The sequence below is a fragment of the Drosophila biarmipes genome, chromosome 2L, assembly GCF_025231255.1.
Source record: "Drosophila biarmipes strain raj3 chromosome 2L, RU_DBia_V1.1, whole genome shotgun sequence".
Classification (NCBI taxonomy): domain Eukaryota; kingdom Metazoa; phylum Arthropoda; class Insecta; order Diptera; family Drosophilidae; genus Drosophila; species Drosophila biarmipes.
Genome location: NC_066612.1, coordinates 25,950 through 46,250, shown reverse-complemented (window position 1 = coordinate 46,250; position 20,301 = coordinate 25,950). Strand labels below are relative to the sequence as shown.

General features: G+C 37.8%; 2 protein-coding genes across 18 annotated transcripts in view; both read left to right on the top strand.

The window, feature by feature from the left end:
* The window catches only part of LOC108033141 (mucin-5AC), a 34,980-nt gene extending 30,717 nt beyond the window's left edge, over window positions 1-4,263 (top strand). For 10 of the 17 annotated variants that reach the window (XM_050885506.1, XM_050885498.1, XM_050885495.1 and 7 more), the window contains 6 exons: window positions 728-814; window positions 877-1,070; window positions 1,174-1,402; window positions 2,016-2,453; window positions 2,622-2,820; window positions 2,882-4,263. In XM_050885506.1, the coding sequence (XP_050741463.1) occupies window positions 728-814; window positions 877-1,070; window positions 1,174-1,402; window positions 2,016-2,453; window positions 2,622-2,820; window positions 2,882-3,049 (1,315 nt within the window). In that variant the 3' untranslated portion in view covers window positions 3,050-4,263. Of the gene's footprint in view, window positions 1-727; window positions 815-876; window positions 1,071-1,173; window positions 1,403-1,577; window positions 1,804-2,015; window positions 2,454-2,621; window positions 2,821-2,881 lie in introns of all 17 variants that reach the window. The other 7 variants (XM_050885497.1, XM_050885502.1, XM_050885500.1 and 4 more) reach the window with 1 other exon arrangement.
* A 206-nt stretch (window positions 4,264-4,469) lies between these two features.
* On the top strand, window positions 4,470-19,000 carry LOC108033235 (lethal(2) giant larvae protein). Its single transcript, XM_050884916.1, is given in 13 exon segments — window positions 4,470-4,909; window positions 5,065-5,346; window positions 5,403-6,282; window positions 6,342-6,534; window positions 6,590-7,415; window positions 10,607-10,708; window positions 13,388-14,166; window positions 14,223-15,411; window positions 15,470-15,575; window positions 16,283-16,925; window positions 16,988-17,421; window positions 17,691-17,799; window positions 17,854-19,000. Coding segments are annotated over 13 exon segments (6,075 nt in total). The 5' UTR covers window positions 4,470-4,510; the 3' UTR covers window positions 17,987-19,000.
* The last annotated feature ends 1,301 nt before the right edge of the window (window positions 19,001-20,301 follow it).

Sequence of the window (20,301 nt, the reverse complement as noted above, 5' to 3'; positions counted from 1 at the left end):
GTAAGTCCGAAATCGTACAATAATACGCAGATGTGAGAACTAAGAAGTTAAATAGCTAAGACAAGCTGAACAATTTTAATTTAAAACAATTTGCCTTAAAAAGCCTTTTCAAATAATTACAAGCAGAACAAATTCAAAGACAAAACGACATCAAACAATTTTCGCACATTTTACCAAGCATAAATTTAGTAAATGCTGTGTATTTCGGCGACAGCAAGAAATTGGTTAATTAAGGATTAAGTAAAGCAAATAGTTGAACAAAGTAGGAAACATAGGTTTGTACTGTTGAGACTTGACACTTATTTTATTTAAATCATGATTATATTATGTTATTTGTTCTTTATTTTGTGCATTTTGACCAACCTCTGCGGCCCTTACATAAAATAACATGTCTGTCTATTCTCAGCCTTTTCTTACCTTCAAAACTCAACACGTGACACATAAGTATGCATTACAACTTTTTGGTTCTCGCTAATATTTACACAAAATTGGACTATAAAATTATGTCTGCTCCATCGGTGGAGGTATGTTTGGTATAAAATAAGATGTTGGGATGACTCGAAATGGGAATTAACCACTATCACCCAATGTGTATAGAAGTACTAATCTTGCATTCATATGTACCTCTCGTATATTTGTGTAGCACTGAAATTTTATTGTAATAGAGCAGCTTAATTCCTCTTATGCCATACTTTGCTAAACCAATATATCACAAAACTCTATTTAGAAACAACAATAGAAACCGGGGAAATGCGATGTACGCCAATCAGGATCGGGACGTACTCTCTACGCCAAATCGTGGAACTCACCCACCGTAAGCATATATAAATTAATATATACTAAGTTCCTTTGTGACTTGAAATCTTATTTGCGAAGACGAACACGACCCACACTCAAGCCATCGGGCACGATCGTATCAAAGGCGCAAGAGTTTGTCGATATATACCGGTACCCACCGACTCGCCCCGACCCCATATACCCACAGCCCACGCCCGATAAAACGGCAGCCAAGTGCCGGAAGGACGTATGCCTGTTACCAGACTGTTATTGCGGCGGCAAGGATATTCCTGGTAAGTGCATGTATAATTAAGTAGATTCCGCTGATGTACACTGCAGGAAAAGTTTATCGCCAAAAAAAATAAAATAATAACTTTAGCGTTAACAAATGTGTAGGCGGCTTGAGCGCCTCGGAGACCCCACAAATTGTACTTATTACTTTTGACGATGCCGTCAACACAATAAATATCGATCTTTACGAGGAACTCTTTAATAATGAGTCGCGAAAAAATCCCAATGGTTGTCCATGGCGCGGAACCTTTTACCTATCGCACGAGTGGACGGACTACGGAATGGTTCAAGATCTTTATTCACAAGGACATGAAATAGCATCGCATACCGTATCGTAAGTTGCCGACTAGACAGCGTTTCCATCAGAAAAGGTCACATCCTCCCAAAGCGCTCCTCGTTCATAGTTTGCATCGGTTTCTTGCTCGCTTTTACCCTAAATGGTTACACTTTCAAAGCCCCTAAATTTTTCTCTCTGCATATATTCACACACATTTCATCCGCATTGCTAGGCGATCTACCCGTTGAAAGCATACCTCAGATCGTTCTATTGACTTTTGATGATTCGGTGAATGACCTAAACAAGCAGTTGTACACGGACCTCTTCGAGAAAGGTCGCGTCAATCCCAACGGCTGCCCAATAACAGCCACTTTTTACGTCTCCCACGAATGGACTGATTACAGTCAGGTTCAGAATCTTTACGCCGATGGACATGAAATGGCCTCGCATACAGTTTCGTAAGTAGATGAAGCTCGATTATTGAACCCGACACAGAAATACACAGCAACGAAAGCAAGCAGCACTGATTCACAGTAGTTATGTTGTTAATAAAATCGATCACAATGCACCGATATACCATCTCAAATCATTTACAAACCCCACCGCTACTAACAAAGAAATACTGTCAAATGTATGTAATAATCACAATCATGCAATCATTAATCAACAGCCACAGCTTTGGCGAGCAGTTCTCGCAAAAAAAGTGGACCCGTGAAATTGCCGGACAGCGGGAGATACTTGCTGCTTACGGCGGTGTCAAGCTATCGGATGTACGAGGCATGCGCGCACCTTTCCTCTCGGTCGGCGGTAACAAAATGTACAAAATGCTATACGACTCAAACTTCACCTACGACTCCTCCATGCCTGTCTACGAGAACCGACCACCTTCCTGGCCCTACACCCTGGATTACAAGATATTCCACGACTGTATGATTCCGCCCTGCCCAACCCGCTCTTACCCTGGGGTATGGCAAGTTCCTATGGTCATGTGGCAGGATCTAAACGGAGGCCGCTGCTCGATGGGCGACGCATGTTCGAACCCGAGCGATGCGGATGGAGTAACCAAGATGATTATGAAGAACTTTGAACGTCATTATACCACGAACAGGTACATTCCGAAACAAAGAAATATTTATTTCTGCAAATAATTTGTATACCCGCTACTAGTAAAAGGCTATATTTTATACTTTGAATAGTAGGTAACTGCTCGAACTCTAAGAACTTTAATCGTCATTAGGCCACGCGCAGAGTTCTCTAAAAATATTTATATTTTCAGAGCACCTTTCGGACTTTTCTATCACGCTGCGTGGTTTACCCAGCCACACCACAAGGAGGGATTCATTAAATTCCTCGACGCCATCAATGCCATGCAGGACGTGTGGATCATAACCAACTGGCAGGCGCTGCAATGGGTCAGAGACCCCACACCAACATCTCGCATTAATTCATTCCAGCCCTTCCAGTGCGACTATTCGGTAAGTATACGAAGTTTTTGAACATATTCCAGATAATTACATAAAATCGACTTCCAACTAGGATCGGCCCAAACGCTGCAACAACCCGAAAGTATGTAACTTGTGGCACAAGTCCGGCGTCCGTTATATGAAAACATGTCAGCCATGCCCTGACATTTACCCCTGGACTGGAAAATCAGGAATACGATCTTCACGTATCGATAATGAAGTTGAAGAACCGGCGGCGTAAAACACAGGGTCGCCAGATTGCATGGACCTTCCGGGGATTATGATCATAGGCTCTAGGATGCCGACATGTTTCAGCCACTATTCGATCGAGCTCAAAATACGGAATTCACTCGTAAAATGTTTTCATTTAATTAATACTTATAGCTAATTTTTTAAACGACCATAGGCAATTTTTTGGAGCATGTTACAACAAATTATTTATTCCCTCTTACATACTCAATACCCGTCTGTATATTCCTATAGATTTTTACGTATACGGTTATTCTTAAAGTTGCACACGCAATCGAAGCAGGACCCCTGTAAACGTAAATCAATTAGGCATAAGACCGTAGACTTATAAGAACTAATAAATTGCGTGTTTGGTGCACCAAAACCTTCGAAGACATAATAGAATACTCAGTAGGATTTGGATGCACCAAGTCGATGGTTTCACTTCGGAAACCGCATTTAAAAATTAAGCTTGTACACTGTTTCGTTAAACGTGTGATAAAGAGTTACAGCTGAGTTTACGTATTATTATATGTGCACAAGTGTATATTCACCGCTACCCTTTTTCCATTAAACTTGCGTCGCTTTTCTTTCAATTAAAAAGTTGTCGAACGCAAGTTGGTATTGGAATTGGGTGCATTGAAGTAGATAAGTTCTGATAACTATTTTAATTGAAATTTCCCATAAGTTGTATGGTTATCAAAAAAGAAACACCTAATTTCTACACTATTTTATTTGACCATACAGCGGCATTAATGAATTGTCAGTTTAATAAAGCAATTTTTGAAGTTTATCAGTCGGTACACATAGTTGATACCCAACGACAGTCAATGAGTAAATTAACAGAACAAGGTTTAAGATCAAGAAATATAAGATAAGTTGAAACAATTGCCAATACTTTGCCGTTCATCAAGAAGTTAAAATCACTAAATGCAATTTAATTTAACGACGTGCAAGCCTGTCAACTGTAGTTTACCATGTAAAGTATGAATAAAGTATTAAGGGGATACAACATGCAATAATTAGAGATGATAATCAAATAGGTCAAGTTGCATATATTATAAGTACACATTAAAATAGTGAGGTAAACTATTTACAACAGGGCGCAATCTAAGGCAATGTTCGGAGAAACGAGTGAATTAAGTATTTTGTGCTAATGTTTGTAAAAAACGATATACCTATGTATGAATGTACTCACGTATGCTTGCAATAAAATTTAATATTTAATTTGTAATCACTTTTTATAATCAGAGTGACAAATTGTAAGTATACCAAGGCAATTTTCAGATAGGCCACACGAAAAATTTTCTGCAGGTGTTACAAATAATACACTCGTGTTTGGGACAATATTGAGCTCTATGTAATTTGATGAGGTGATGAACCCTAGCGTGCACGCTTTCGAGTTCTAAAATGGTATAAAAAGAGCCAAACCTTCACAACTGCAAACACATCAATCTAGAGACTTTTACTGGCTATGTCGGGGACTTGGATATTTTGGGTCCTGTTGACGACTCAATGGATTGCTGGCAAAGAAGCCAACGAATCTAATTATCAAGACAAGTGTATAAGCAGACGGCTTATTAACCGTTATCAGTTGAACGAAGAGATTTACGGAGGAAGAAGTTGCGATCTTAAGAATAAAAAACGTCAAAAACGACGTATTGACCCCACTTTTCATGGGAATCCAAAGCCACGTGGAGAGCTTTTGGCCAATAAATTCCATGTAAATTCTTACAACTTTGATCAGACTAACTCTTTAGTGGGGCTGGTTAACAAAATTGCTCACGAGTATCTAAATAAATGTCCGCCGGTCATATATTATGACAGTTTTGTGGAAAAATCCGATGGGCTGATTCTCGAGAATTTATTTAAGGTAAGTTTATTATATCAAAAACATTAGCGACAGCATTAGCATTTAAAATGATTATTGCCCAATGGAAATTTTAAACAACGTCAACAAGTAAACCGCATTATGTTTTTAGTCAGAACATATTAAAGCTTTGTAGAACAATATGATTTCTTTTGCAGACTATCCCTATTACTTTTTATCATGGCGAAATTAACGCAGGCTACGAAGCGCAAAATGCTGGTTTTACAAGCCACATTGATAGCAATTGCAAAAGTTATATTTTGTTTCTTTCGGACCCACTTATGACGCGAAAGATTCTTGGTCCCCAAACGGAAAGTCGTGTGGTGCTTGTCTCAAGGTCAACACAATGGAAGCTTCGTGACTTTTTGTCATCGGAGCTGTCCTCAAACATAGTAAATTTACTAGTAATTGGAGAATCTCTAATGGCTGATCCAATGCGCGTGAGTATAATTAAATATTGCATTTTTGTATGATATTGGACTTACCTTTATGACAGGAGCGCCCTTACGTTTTATACACCCATAAACTTTACGCTGACGGTCTTGGTTCAAATACTCCCGTGGTGCTCACCAGCTGGATAAAGGGCGCTCTGTCGCGACCGCACATAAATCTTTTTCCACCGAAGTTCCAATTTGGTTTTGCCGGCCACAGGTTTCAAATTTCAGCCGCTAATCAGCCGCCTTTCATCTTTCGCATCCGGACTTTAGATTCCTCAGGAATGGGCCAGTTACGCTGGGACGGAGTAGAATTCCGACTACTGAGCATGATATCGAAACGTTTGAACTTTTCAGTAGATATCACTGAGACACCAACACGGTCCTTTACGCGGGGAGTGGTGAACTCCATCCAGGAACAGATTGTGGAAAGGACCGTAGACATTGGGATGTCCGGTATTTACATAACTGAGGAGAGACTCCGAGACTCCGACATGTCGGTAGGACACTCACGGGATTGTGCCGCCTTTATAACACTCGCCTCAAAGGCACTGCCCAAATACAGAGCTATCATGGGCCCTTTCCAGTGGCCAGTCTGGGTCGCTCTAATTTGTGTGTATCTTGGAGGAATATTCCCAATCGTCTTCACCGACCGTTTGACACTTAGCCACTTAATGGGTAACTGGGGTGAGGTAGAAAACATGTTTTGGTATGTGTTTGGCATGTTCACAAACGCTTTCACATTCACCGGAAAATACTCGTGGAGCAACACACAGAAACACTCCACACGAATCCTGATTGGAGCCTATTGGCTTTTTACAATTATCATTACGTCCTGCTACACCGGTTCCATCATTGCATTCGTAACGTTGCCAGCGTTTCCCGACACCGTTGACTCTGTGCTGGACCTGCTGGGCTTATTCTTTCGAGTGGGAACCCTGGGTGAGCAATCGTCAATCCGGGTTTATTTGTTCAATAACATTTGGTATTCTTACAAAAAGATAATGGCGGCTGGGAGACCTGGTTTCAAAACTCCACCCACATTCCTACGTCTAGGCTTTACAAGAAGATGGAGTTTGTCAGTACCCTAGAGGAGGGCATCGGCAATGTGACACAGAGCTTCTTTTGGAACTACGCCTTTTTGGGCTCGAAGTCTCAACTTGAATATCTGGTGCAGTCAAATTTTTCAGATGAGTAAGAGCGAAAAATAATCTTTTTTTTTTTTTGCTTACCAAATACGATTTTACAGAAATATATCGCGCCGATCGGCGCTGCATTTGAGTGAGGAGTGTTTTGCGCTCTTCCAAATAGGCTTTCTCTTTCCGCGAGAGTCCGTGTATAAGCGTAAGATCGACTCGATGATCCTGCTGGCCCAGCAAAGCGGTCTAATTGCCAAAATCAATAACGAGGTAAGCTGGGTTATGCAGCGCTCGTCCACAGGCCGCCTTTTGCAGGCCAGTTCATCAAATTCCCTACGTGAAATAATCCAGGAGGAGCGCCAACTGACGACGGCGGACACAGAGGGCATGTTTTTGCTCATGGCCCTTGGCTACTTCCTAGGTGCAACGGCCCTCGTGTCCGAAATCGTGGGTGGCATAACAAACAAGTGCCGTCAAATAATAAAGCGATCGCGCAAGTCGGCCTCCAGCTCTTGGTCCTCTCGCCACAGCTCGGCGACATGTGGAGCTGGACAACGCACGGAGGCCGAACAACTGGCGCACGATGAACGAAAGGCAACAAGGCGCGAAGCCGCTGAAGATTGTCAGAAGATGAGTTTTGGAATGCGAGAGTATAATCTTACGCGCACAACGCTGCGCGAGCTGTACGGGAGCTATACCAGACCAGATCTGAGCAACGGACAGCGAACCATCGACAACCCAAAAATACCTTTCAGCACTAAAAACATCAATTATTTGGAAGACGAAGAATGTCGTGAAGCCATCGCGTCTCTGGAGCAATTAGACGACTTCATGACCCAGATGGCAGGCGAAAGTGATCCTAAGCCACCTGAATTCAGACCCGACGAATTATTTGGACCCAATCCAGATCACGTAGAAGTTCCTGAAAATCGAAACACACTCAAGTAAAACAATGTTTTAAATTATTTTACCTCTAATATTAAAGTTATAAATAAGATTATTAAAAAGGATTAAAAGCAATTTCGTGATTTGCTGTGTTTAGTCGTGTGTCTACTAGCTTGCGTCTATAGCGAAAAATTAATGTTTTGATTTTATTTGGAATACACGCAGCAGCAACAGACTGCTTCTAATAAAAACCAGAAAGGAAGTTAATTTCGACAAGCCGAAGTTCGTATACTCTCACAGTTATAAGAAATAATCAACGCTAGTTACACCGTGTGCAATTTGTAAGGATTGTTGGTAGCTTTAGTAATAATAAAAAAAGAAAGGAAGTTAACTTCGGCAAGCCGACGTTTGTATACCCTTGCAGTTATAAGAAATAATCAACTTTAGTAACACCAGTGATATTAAAAAAAAATATATTTCATTTTTTTCAGAATAGTTTTTTTGACATCTATGTACATATATATTAGAGTAGTCCGATTTTTATTACATTGAATTCGAAATTCCTAAAAATATAAAAAATTATATTCCCAAATTTAATTTGAAATTCAAACCCAATTAAAAAATTTGATTTAAAAGCGTAGGAAGTATGTTAAAAAAACACCGAAAATATAATTTTTTCATATTATTTTACCACTAATTTTCGAATCGTTTCTATGACAGCTTTATGATACAGTCGTCAAATTATAGCTTTGGGGCTATCTGACATATTATCTTATAATATTGGGAATATAATTTTTTAGAATTTCGAATGCAATTTAATAAAAATGGGACTGGTTTAACATATAGATGTAAAAAAATGGTCTGAAAAAAGAATGAAATATTTTTTTTTAATATAATTTTTAATTACAAAAGTTGGTCATTTCTTAGAACTGCAAGGGTATACAAACTTCGGCTTGCCGAAGTTAATTTCCATCGTTTTAATAACGACGAGTTGCCAACAAGCAAAAAAAACAAATTTTATTTGTGGAAAAATGACCAGAACGTTAGGGAGTTCCGAGATATTGATAAACAGAACCAAATGAATAACGGGGAAAAGAGGCTAACTCTATGTACATACATGGTCTTAAAACCGCGGAAGAAATGTCTTTTTTTAGCAATTGGAGATAAAAAGGAGTATGCCAATAACCTAGAGGAACGCGTTGAAAATTTGGAGCAACCTTTCTGCTGCAGCTTACATGTATTCTATGTAGACAGGACGTCGATTAAAAATGTATGGCAGACTTCCTGGATGTAAAACAATCGGGACGGGGCCAGTATACCTTGTGAATGGTGTGCGTGGAGCAGTTTCTGCAACGACTAGTGTTTTGACCATGTCCACTTTTATATCACTTTAATGTATAATGTAATAAAACAACAATAGGAAAGCGTCAGTCGCGTCGCTTTGGGCGGCCATTTTCTTTAATCGATAAACGTTGGTATCGAGAGCAGTACTGAATATTTTAATTCATCAAGGGTATTCCACATCGTGAATTAACTGTAACAAGCTTCTGCGTATATAAAACATAAAATTAAAAATAGTTTAAATTAAGCATATTAAGAATAGCACTGAATTACCGACCGCATACTTGCATACAGGCTTTATGCAATACCGAGAAAGCGAACCCCAATCGCAACATTCTAGCCTTTACAGTTTTCGAGATCTTAGTTTTTATACGCACAGACAGAGGGACGAACAAAGTGTAAGTATCATTAGGATGCAAGGAAACAGCCCAAAATTGTCTTTACTTTACGTTTACGTTTCGCAGCATTGGGATTCAAAACAGTGATTTTTTCCGCGCGTGCAACTTCGGAAAATACTAAAAAATCGATATCGATATAAAAGGTTTGTGTACTCGCTAACTACCGAAACGCTTCCAGTGATTAGTATCGGCAATGAAAACCATCGATGCGAGACGCTACACTTTTCACATCACTAACTACCGATCGCGACTTTGTTGTGTTATGTTAAAAATGACGCGCATTTTGCGCTGAAAATTGTTCCAGTCTAATTAATAAGTGCTCCGCTCCGCGCTCGCTACAAACTCTGTGTTTTCTTTATCAATGTTCGTCGTACTTGCTTAACTTTACAAGCGACGTGGAGTGTGAATAGTGCGGCGTCCCTTGAAGTACATATACATATATATGTGGGTGTGTCACACAAGCAGTACCAGCACTTACGCGCAAGCCACCGCCTTAACTGCCCAAGGAAAGATAAATAGGTGAGTGGCTAAGCAGCGTTTGGTTACACATGAACATTATTGCCAACTTATCGAAGTGCACACACAAGTATGGGTTCTTGGCGTACAGGCGTAGGCGGTGAGTCAGCCACGCAAACAGCAAACAGTCTGCAGTCGTCATTTTATAAACACGCACATGGTGGGTGTGTGTGTGTGTATCTGATGAACCGCTGCCGGCGTTAAATTGCAACGCTGGTCAACTATTTCGATCGGGAATGTGCCTGAAATTAGGTCATCACTTGCGCCATTAAAGATTTGGCTCCACCCAACTTGCATTGGTTATCAGCCGAAACTATCGCGACAGAAATGGTAAATCGCTGATATGCCGTTTATTGTTCAGGTGCCTTTTTCTTTGCTTACTCACGAATACATACAGTATAGTAATTTCATGTGCAACGCAGCATAGCGAGTTCATTAACATGACATACACATATACACAATAGCAAGAGCGCGGATCGGGCGGGCACTTCTTGCATCTCACTTTTCAGAGTGTATCGCTGAATAGAAAATAAATCAAATTTTGGTTATTCCTGTACGCTTAAATGGAGTTTCGCCTGTGTATCTAGTTACCTGAAAATTTACATGCGTACATACGAAGCTGTTCGACGTTTCTGCCGCCTACAAACTATTTTCTGAAGCTCGGTGAAAATACCCACACAACTTGTTTGGCAAGCTTGTAAGCTGAGTTCTAGCTGACTTGCATGAATATTTCTGGTAGAAAAAGTTAATTTTAAAATAGCACTGGCCTGTCGGTCCTAGCAATACTCAAATAAAATCAGAAAAAAAATTGTTTATATATCAAATTCATCAAACTTTCTGGAATTTCTCCAAAATTCAGTCTCAATTACCGACTGTTAAAGTATACGCAATTTATATATAAAACTATTCTCTTATACTTTATTTCCAGTTTTATTTAAATAAAGTCGCGAATAAGTTAACGTTCTTTTTACGAATACAACCCACCAGAGAGAAGTCTCGTAAATTATGTTGAAGTTTATTCGCGGAAAGGGTCAGCAGCCCAGTGTGGAAAGACAACGCCTACAAAAGGACCTCTTTGCTTATCGAAAGGTATGTATTAATTGACTAATGCTTTTATCAGCCGCACCTAGTTTTTGTAGACATTTTCTTTAGGGCGTTAAGAGTTTGTCATGTCGAATGCCAGCGATTAGTTTCAAGGTAAATTTAGTTTCCTCAGGAATTTAGGTTAAGGGCGTTCGAGGAAAAACTATACTAAGAAATAAAAAAGACAGTTAACTTTGGCAAGTTACACCATTTTAAATTATCATTTTGTCATTTTAATAATAGCTTTAAAAACCATTGAAGCTGGAGAAAATAAATAATTATATAAAATAGATCCGGTAATTATAAATATTTATATAGATCTCTATTCTAGTTCTAAGGGCTATCAGCAAGCAGCAAGTAGATTTAAAAGGTAGAAATGTTCTGAATCGGATGACAGTTCGTGGATCTCGTAGAATTTATCAGAGAATTTAAAAATCAGATCGTTGTTTTTTAAAATATACTTTTTTACTCCGGCATTTCCTTAATTTTTATTTTAAACAAGAAAGGAAGTTAACTTCGGCAAGCCGAAATTTATATATGTACCTTGCAGTTATAAGAAATAATCAACGTTAGTAACACCATGTTAAATTTTTAAGGATTTTGGGTAGCTGGAGTGATATAAAAAAGTAAATAAAAAAAAATGATTATTTCTCTGACCCTTTCTTTGACCTCTATATGAGTCGTCCGATTTTTCATTAAAAATTCTAAAAAATGTAAAAAATTATATTCCCAATATTATAAGATAATATATATCAAAAAACACCAACGATATAATTTTGTTATAGTATTTATCCACCAATTTTTCGATTGTTCTTATAGCAGCTATATGGTAAAGTCGTCCAATTTCGATGAAATACGGTGTCATACGAACGATCGAAAAATTAGTGCAAACTAATATGAAAAAATTAGATCATTGGTATTTTTAGACATATAACCTCCTACGCTTGGAAATAACATTTTCGTATTCTTAATTTCGAATTAAATTTTATAAAAATCAGACGACTATTTCATATAGCTGTCATAGGAAAGATCGGAAAATGGGTAGGAAATAATATGAAATAAGAGAAACAGAGAAATAATAAAAGATTTTTTTAATAGTACTAAAGGTACCAACAATCCTTAAAAATTTCACAGTGTGCTACTAATGTTTATTATTTCTTATAGCTGCAAGGGTATACAAACTTCGGTTTGCCGAAGTTAACTTCTTTTCTTGTTTCAAAATATTTTCCTACCAGCTATATGATATAGTCGTCCGATTTTGATATAATTTAATTCAAAAGCCAGAAGTAAATAAATAATTTTATTTCTAAGCTTAGGAGGCTATATGGTATAAAACACCAACGACATAATTGAAAAAAAAAAAACATTTTTTGCCGATTATTCCTATGGGAGCTATAAGATGTAATTGTCAGATCCGGCTGGTTCCTAATTATATTATACCTGCAAGATATAATATAGAAAGAAGACTTTTGGGAAGTTTCAGCACAATAGCTTTAAAACTGAGAGACTAGTTTGCGTAAAAACGGACGGACAGGCTAGATCGACTCGTCTAGTGATTGTGATCAAGAATATATATACTTTATGTAGTCGGAAACGTATCCTTCACTGCGTTCAAACTTCAGACTGAAATCATTATACCCTCTGCAAGGGTATAAAAATTACTGGGTTATTTGCCAAAGTATTAAAGTTATGAACCATTATCCGCCGCAAAGTGTGCAATGTTGATAGCAGACGCTTCTTGAAATATTTGCGAGGGAGACTCTTTTTAGCTGCTTTACGTACATCTGATAATCTAGACACTCCACTGCAGCATTCTCTCTCTCTTCTTCTTTAAATAAATATAAATAATATTAAGGTAAATTCAGATTTTAAAAAACCTGGTATAAACCGATTTTTTAAAGATAATTTTGTATACAAAACAAGGAAGAACGTTATAGTCGACTTCAGATACCTGTTATAAAATATATAAAGAAACGGTCATGGATAAATCGACTCGTCTAGTGATGCTTATAAAAATATATATACTTTATGGGGCCCTAAACGTCTTTTCCGTGCGGGAAACATTATTCCCTATCAAGGCTATGCTAATGTTTTATGGGGCTTAAATTATAAATAAATTTTTATAATCGAATCCGATTATCTATGTAAGTATTTGTCAATAAACTGCTTAGTGCTTATTGCCAAATGTTATAAGAACTGTAAAAAGAGAAGTTTATATTGTGTAATAATAGAGCATTTTGAAATTAGTCATCAATTTATCTTTAAATGAAAGCAACGAGCGCAATCGGGCCAAACTAAGTCGCCAGTACCATGAAAGGAACACAGTTGATAAGATTAGCTTTATTTGTTCCATGGGCTGGGTAAACGGTTCGGCTTCCCAAGCACTTCCATATCATACGAAACAAAATGTGTTGATTGTTTAAGTAGATAGGAACAGTAAAAAATGATAAGATTTCAAACAACCACAAAGTACACCGAACGGGAATTTATGCACCTGTAACCAGGTTAAAAAAAAATTTACAGACACATGCAATATGCTCCGTTTTGAGTGCGCAATGTTTTCCTACAAAGGTAGAATTTCGAAAATGGACCAAACGAACAAAATGTGTATATTTTTTAAACAGAATAGGAAAACAAAATCCAAAAATGTAATGCCAATATAATAAAATTAAATATTTATTCTAGACCGCACAGCATGGCTTCCCTCACAAGCCTTCGGCGCTGGCATATGATCCTGTCTCAAAACTAATGGCTATTGGAACGCAAACAGGGGCCATTAAGGTTTTCGGTCAACCCGGAGTAGAATTGTATGGGCAGCATACATTAGTTAACAATTCTGCATTGGAGCTTAACGTTCAGCTACTTGAGTGGGTTTATGGAACTGGTCGCATACTTTCGTTGACAGCAGCCAATCAATTAATTTTGTGGGAGCCTGTCGGCACGACTTTGCTGCCAATCAAAACTCTTCCCTTCGATGGCAAACTGAAGAAGGTTTCATCGCTATGCTGTTCCTTAAGAAAAGATTTGCTTTGGATTGGAACCGAAGGTGGAAATATCTATCAACTCGATTTAAACACATTTACAATAAAAGAACCTGTAATCTACCATGATGTGGTGTTAGAGCAGGTCCCACCAGCGTACAAGCTGAATCCTGGAGCAATCGAATCAATCCGCCAGCTTCCAAACGCTCTTAACAAGCTGCTAGTTGCTTACAACCGAGGCCTTTGTGTGTTATGGGACTTCGAAACAAACTCGGTGGAACGAGCTTACATAGCCCCTGGACATGGTCAAAGTGTTGGTCTCTCAGTGAATTTTGGAGGATCGGAATTCAGTTGGTATCACGCTGATGGATCCTACGCAACATGGAGCATAGACAACGACAAACCACCGACCAATGTAAACTACGTTCCTTATGGCCCTGATCCATGCAAGAGCATTAATCGTCTATACAAAGGCAAAAGAGGGTAAATATAAATGATAATTGAATTAATGGAATGTTTGCTAGCTTTGTGTTTTTTAGATGTAACGATGTGATTGTTTTTTCGGGCGGTATGCCACGTTCAGCATATGGTGACCATAATTGCGTTTCCGTACACGATAGCGATGGACACAAAGTGTGTCTTGATTTTACATCCAAAGTTATTGATTTCTTTGTGACTTACAAAAATGATAGTGACGTTGCTGAAGTGCTTGTTGTACTACTTGAAGAAGAACTCTGCGCATACGATCTTACGGACTCTAGTATTTCAGCTATTAAAGCTCCCTATCTTCACTCGGTGCATGCATCAGCCGTTACCTGCAATTATCTTGCTTCTCAAGTCATACATTCCGTATATGAGAGCATTTTGCGAGCAGGCAACGAGCAAGACATTGACTATAGCAATATTGACTGGCCCATTACTGGCGGTGTACTTCCAGAATTAGGAGAATCTGATGAAGAGGATACGGCTAAATTGTATGAGATACTGTTAACTGGGCACGAAGACGGTTCTGTTAAGTTTTGGGATTGTACTGGAGTGTTGCTTAAGCCAATTTATAATTTTAAAACGGGCAGTATTTTTGGAAGTGAACATGACTTTCGGGATGATGCAGAAGGTGACATCAGTGCGGAACAACTTGATGAAGGAGAACCGCCGTTTCGAAAGGCGGGTCTATTTGATCCCTATTCCGATGATCCTCGATTGGCAGTAAAGAAAATAGCATTTTGTCCCAAAACCGGACAGCTTATTGTTGGAGGAACGGCGGGCCAAATTGTTATAGCTAACTTTGATGACGCCTCCGAAAAGGTATCTTTGAAATATAGTTCAATGAATTTGGTAAGCGACCGTGATGGGTTTGTGTGGAAGGGTCACGATCAACTCAACGTACGACCCAACCTTTTGGACTCTGATGCGATTCCTGTAACTGAAAATGGAGTAAATATATCAGGAGTGCTGCAGGTTTTGCCTCCAGCCAGCATTACATGCATGGCACTTGAAGCAAATTGGGGCCTCGTATCCGGTGGAACTGCGCACGGCTTAGTGCTCTTTGACTTCAAGAACTTCGTTCCAGTATTTCATCGCTGCACATTAAATCCAAATGATCTCACTGGAGCAGGTGAGCAGCTCTCTCGTCGCAAGTCATTTAAGAAATCTTTGCGGGAGTCATTCAGAAAGCTTCGCAAAGGTCGATCGACAAGGAACAACCCCAGCAATCAGGTTCCAACAACAGTGAGTACCATACTTGAAAGGTATTAATTTTTTTTATTAGAGAAAATTATATTTCTAGCTGGAGGCACGGCCCGTTGAGCGGCAAATAGAAGCACGTTGTGCTGACGACGGACTAGGATCTATGGTGCGATGTTTACTGTTTGCCAAAACCTATGTAACTAACGGTGAGCTCATTTTTTTTTTATAAGTATTACCATCAACTAGATATAGATATAGATTTTATATAATCCTTTTTAAACTAAATAAATAATGTTAAATAAGACTCCAAGAACTCCGAAAAGGACAGTAAAAAATGAATTTCTACAGGGGTAGTCAAAAGTATTAACACAAAACAAAACTTAAAAATTACTGAAATCCTGCCTTTTTGTAAAAATATACTTTTGAACGCTTTTTCTCGAGTTTCAGCCTGCATAAAGTATTTATGTACATGTATTTTTGATCGGCATCACTAGCTTAGTCGATCTAGCCAGGTCCGTCCGTATTTGGGTAGGTTTCTGAGCTTCTGGCGCTCAAACTGTGGCTCCACCTCAAATGTATTGTTTTCATGGATGGATTTTATATTTGGCCACATTGGTCTGGTCAACACCTATCGATTGACCCAAACAAAAGTTAATCACGCCTATAAACCACCTAAATCTCCTTTGCCCACAGTTTTCATACCAGAAAAATAATTTTAACGGAAATATATTCGTCTCTGGCGCGGAAAACTTTTTTAGGTCAATCGGCAGGTATTAAGTTTTCCTCGCGATTTGCTGCTTGTCATTTCCCTTTTGCTTCCATTAGCTGAGTGACTGGTATCTGATAGTCAAGGTTTTCGACTATAGAGTTTTTTCTGCCCTTACTTAATTTCTGTCCTAATTTATATTTTCAGTCAACATAACATCGCCAACATTATGGTCAGCCACAAATGCTAGTACTGTTTCGGTTTTCCTCTTGCATCTACCCCCAGTGCAGACCGCTGCAACTACAGTACCGCCGGTCAGTGGCAATGCACCACCGCCGACTCCGCGTCGCATTTCCGCGCAGCTCGCCAAAGAAATACAATTAAAACACCGTGCTCCAGTGGTGGGAATTTCTATCTTTGACCAGGCGGGTAGCCCGGTCGATCAGCTGAACGCCGGAGAGAACGGTAGTCCACCGCACCGTCTACTTATCGCTTCCGAAGAACAATTCAAAGTGTTTTCACTTCCACAATTAAAGCCGTTAAACAAATATAAGCTTACCGCTAACGAGGGTGCTCGGATTCGTCGCATCCACTTCGCTTCGTTTAGTTGTCGCATATCGCCAGAGTTACTTCAAAACATGCACGGGAGCAGCCCAACCAAATCCACACGCTCACATGGAGATGGAGAGGGATCCGGTAATATCAGTGCAAACTTGTCTGCTGGTCGTGGAGATGTGTATCACGAAACTGCACTAATATGTTTAACCAATATGGGCGATGTTATGGTTTTATCAGTGCCTGAATTAAAAAGACAGCTGAACGCCGCAGCAGTACGACGGGAAGACATTAAGTAAGCCAAAATACTAACAATGTTTAAACATATATGACTTACGTCGTATCTTCATGTTGCAGTGGAATTTCTTCGCTCTGTTTTACGAACTCTGGCGAGGCCTTGTACATGATGTCATCCTCCGAATTGCAGCGCATTGCTTTAGCCACATCCACAGTCGTACAACCCACAGGCAGTGTAGAAGTAGAACCTTTGGGGACTGAAGAGTCGGCCTTGGAAGAACAGGATCTAGAAAGCGATAAAGAAACATATGCAAATTCAGAAGCTGATAATACACTAGACCCACCAGTCGCCACTATTCGCGCTAAACCTGCAGAGGGAAATGTTGATAGAAGTAGTCTTCATCTCACCAATGGAGTCTGCAACAATAATTCACCCAATCAAGCCAACGAGACTATCAGCAGCTCAATTGGTGATATTACTGTTGATTCGGTGCGTGACCATTTAAATCTTACAACAACAACGTTGTGCTCTACGACTACAGAGGAGACTCTTGGTGAGTAATAAGGCTCCATTAGACCAATCCTATTTGCTTTTGTTTCATTGTCTTTTCCAATATATGTTCCGTTCTGCAATGTTTGCTATCAAATCAGTTTTTAATTCAATTCAATTTAAATTATTTAATTTTTGATTTTAGATATGCGCACGAAACGACAATAATTGCAGACTAACATTATCTTTTTATAAACACGGTTTCACCTTTAATATATATATTAACATTACTTTTATAACACTAATTATACTGACATTTCTACATAAATGTAGGTCGCTTATCTGTGCTTAGCACACAAACAAGCAAGGCTACTACCACCGTAAACGTGAACGACATTCCGGATATTAACATCTCCAATTTGAGGGACTTATCGTCTAAAAGGTGTGTTTTCACATAAAACCTTAAAACTTTCTTACTTATCCCTGTTACTTACAGCAACACGACGGAAACAAGTACTAGTTCAGTAGTAATAAAATCTGTTATTACTAGCATATCTCACGAAAAGACGAACGGCGAAAGCGAAATAAGTACAGCAAAAAATGCTGCACCTGAAGAAAGTCAATTCTAATAAATGCAAACAGATGCGGTCAAGTCTTGGCTCACATGACAAAATACAACTATTAAACCAATATGTAACAAAAAAACAGGACAGAATTATACTTGAGTGCTATTATCCTGACCGCAACTGTTTACATTACTTATAAATATGTATGTTTACGTATTTTCACACAGTGTCTTTACACATGAAAAATGTGACAACGACACAAGAAACGATTGCATTTTCAAAAACATTTTTAGCCGGGGACCGAATACAGTCAATACTTGTGAAATTTATTTTGAAGATTAGAGTGACTATTAAATGTAGAAAATAACAATATTTTAACTCTTTAAAACAAGGTGTGTTAAACTTAGCTAAATTGAAAAAAAGCAGACCAAAACTATATACTACTGTCCAAAATGTGTTTAAAAATCGAGAACATTGAAAAAATAAATAAACAAACGTGGTAGGTCATAGCAAATAAAAATTACAAGTACCGAATTTTGTCGGTCCCCATTTCTATATTCACCAGGCGTTATTTTTTTAATTTAAAATAACGTTAAGTTACATTACTTTTAATATTTCTTATGTTTACAAGAATTTAGTGGAATTTACGTATATTATACTTTTTCTTTTAATGTTGATAAATGTGTGCGCAGCTTGTTACATTACCATGTAAAACTACAAAAAGAGATCTTTTTCCCTGTTTATTTAATTATATTTTTGTAAATATGAGAATTAAATTCTATAAAGTGCGTACCATAAAAGGTTTTGCAATATAATGCAAAAATTGACCAATCAGTCCATTTTGTTTCTTTAAATTTATTTTCTTACGTATTGGGAAACAGGTTTTAAAAAGTACAAAATGAAACAATTATGCCTTATCAACACTGACTAAATTTATATTGGATTTTATAAAGTATTAAACAACAGGTACATCGTTAGATTAAAACGATTTACAACGCATTTAACTAATATAAAATATATAAATGTATTTTTCTAAATGATGATCGCAATAAAAAGTCTAGAACTTGTTGTGATGAATATTTTTACAAATAAAATTGGTGGCAAAGGTGTGGTTTCGTGTTGTCTGCTGCAAAAAAAGATTAATGCCGCATTTTAACAACTATATGCAACCATTTCCTGGGGGCTAGGGGTATAGTCTCTCAACTGCAAGACATACAGGACTGATTTCAATCCCGACTGGGAACTACTTTTTTCATACAAACCAAACGATATTGGAAAATTTCATTTCATTCATTTTTGATTTGCCTGAAACTTTTTTATATTCTTGATCAGCATCACTAGATGAGTCGATCTAGCCATGTCCGTCTGTCTGTCCGATTCTACGCAAACTAGCCTCTTAGTTTTAAGCTATCGGTCTGAAACTTTCCCAAAAGTCTTCTTTTAATTGCAGGTAGTAAAGTCGGAGCCAGCCGGATCGGACAACTATACTCGTATATTATAGCTCCCATAGGGACTCTCGAGGAAAGATTGAGAAAAGATATCTTTGGTGTTTTTTTATTATATAACATCCTACGCTTGGAAATGACATTTTTTAATTGGTTTTGAATTTCAAATTTAATTTTATCAAAATCGAACGACTATTTCATATAGCTGCCATGGGAACGATTGGAAAATTGGTGAGAAAATAATATGAAACAAATTATAGCTTTGGGGCTTTTTTGACATATTATTTTATAATATAATTCTTTATATTTTTAAGAATTTCGAATTCATTTTAATAAAAATCGGACTACTCTAGCATATAGATGTCAAAAAAAATTTTTCTGAAAAAAAGAATGAAAAAAAATTTGTTTATATCACTGAAGTCAGCAACAATCCTTAAAAATCTCACATGGTGTTATTAAAGTTGATTATTTCTTATAACTAACTGCAAGGGTATACAAACATCTGCTTGCCGAAGTTAACTTCCTTTCTTGTTTTATTTAGAATTTTTTAAAGTTTGTAAAAATAAGCTATTTTTGAAAGTCTGTATCTCCATCTGTAGTTATCCGATTAGTTTAATAATAATAATTTAATTTTAAAAACATTTTTTAAACACAAATTATTTTTAATTTCTTAAAAATAAAAAGAAATTTTAAAATATGCACCCCGTTTGTCACCTACAATCGTTTTTTTATAGGTTGGAGCCATTTTTTGTTTTCAAGATATTGAATTTAATATAATAAGCCCTCTGATATATTCAGCAGCCATCTCGCTCGCTCTTATTAGAACCTTACGGCGTTTGCATTTCAGAGTTATATAACCAACTGTTGATAATTTCTAAATAAAAAAATTAATATATTTAATTAAGATTAAAAGAGTAGTTAATTATTATTTGT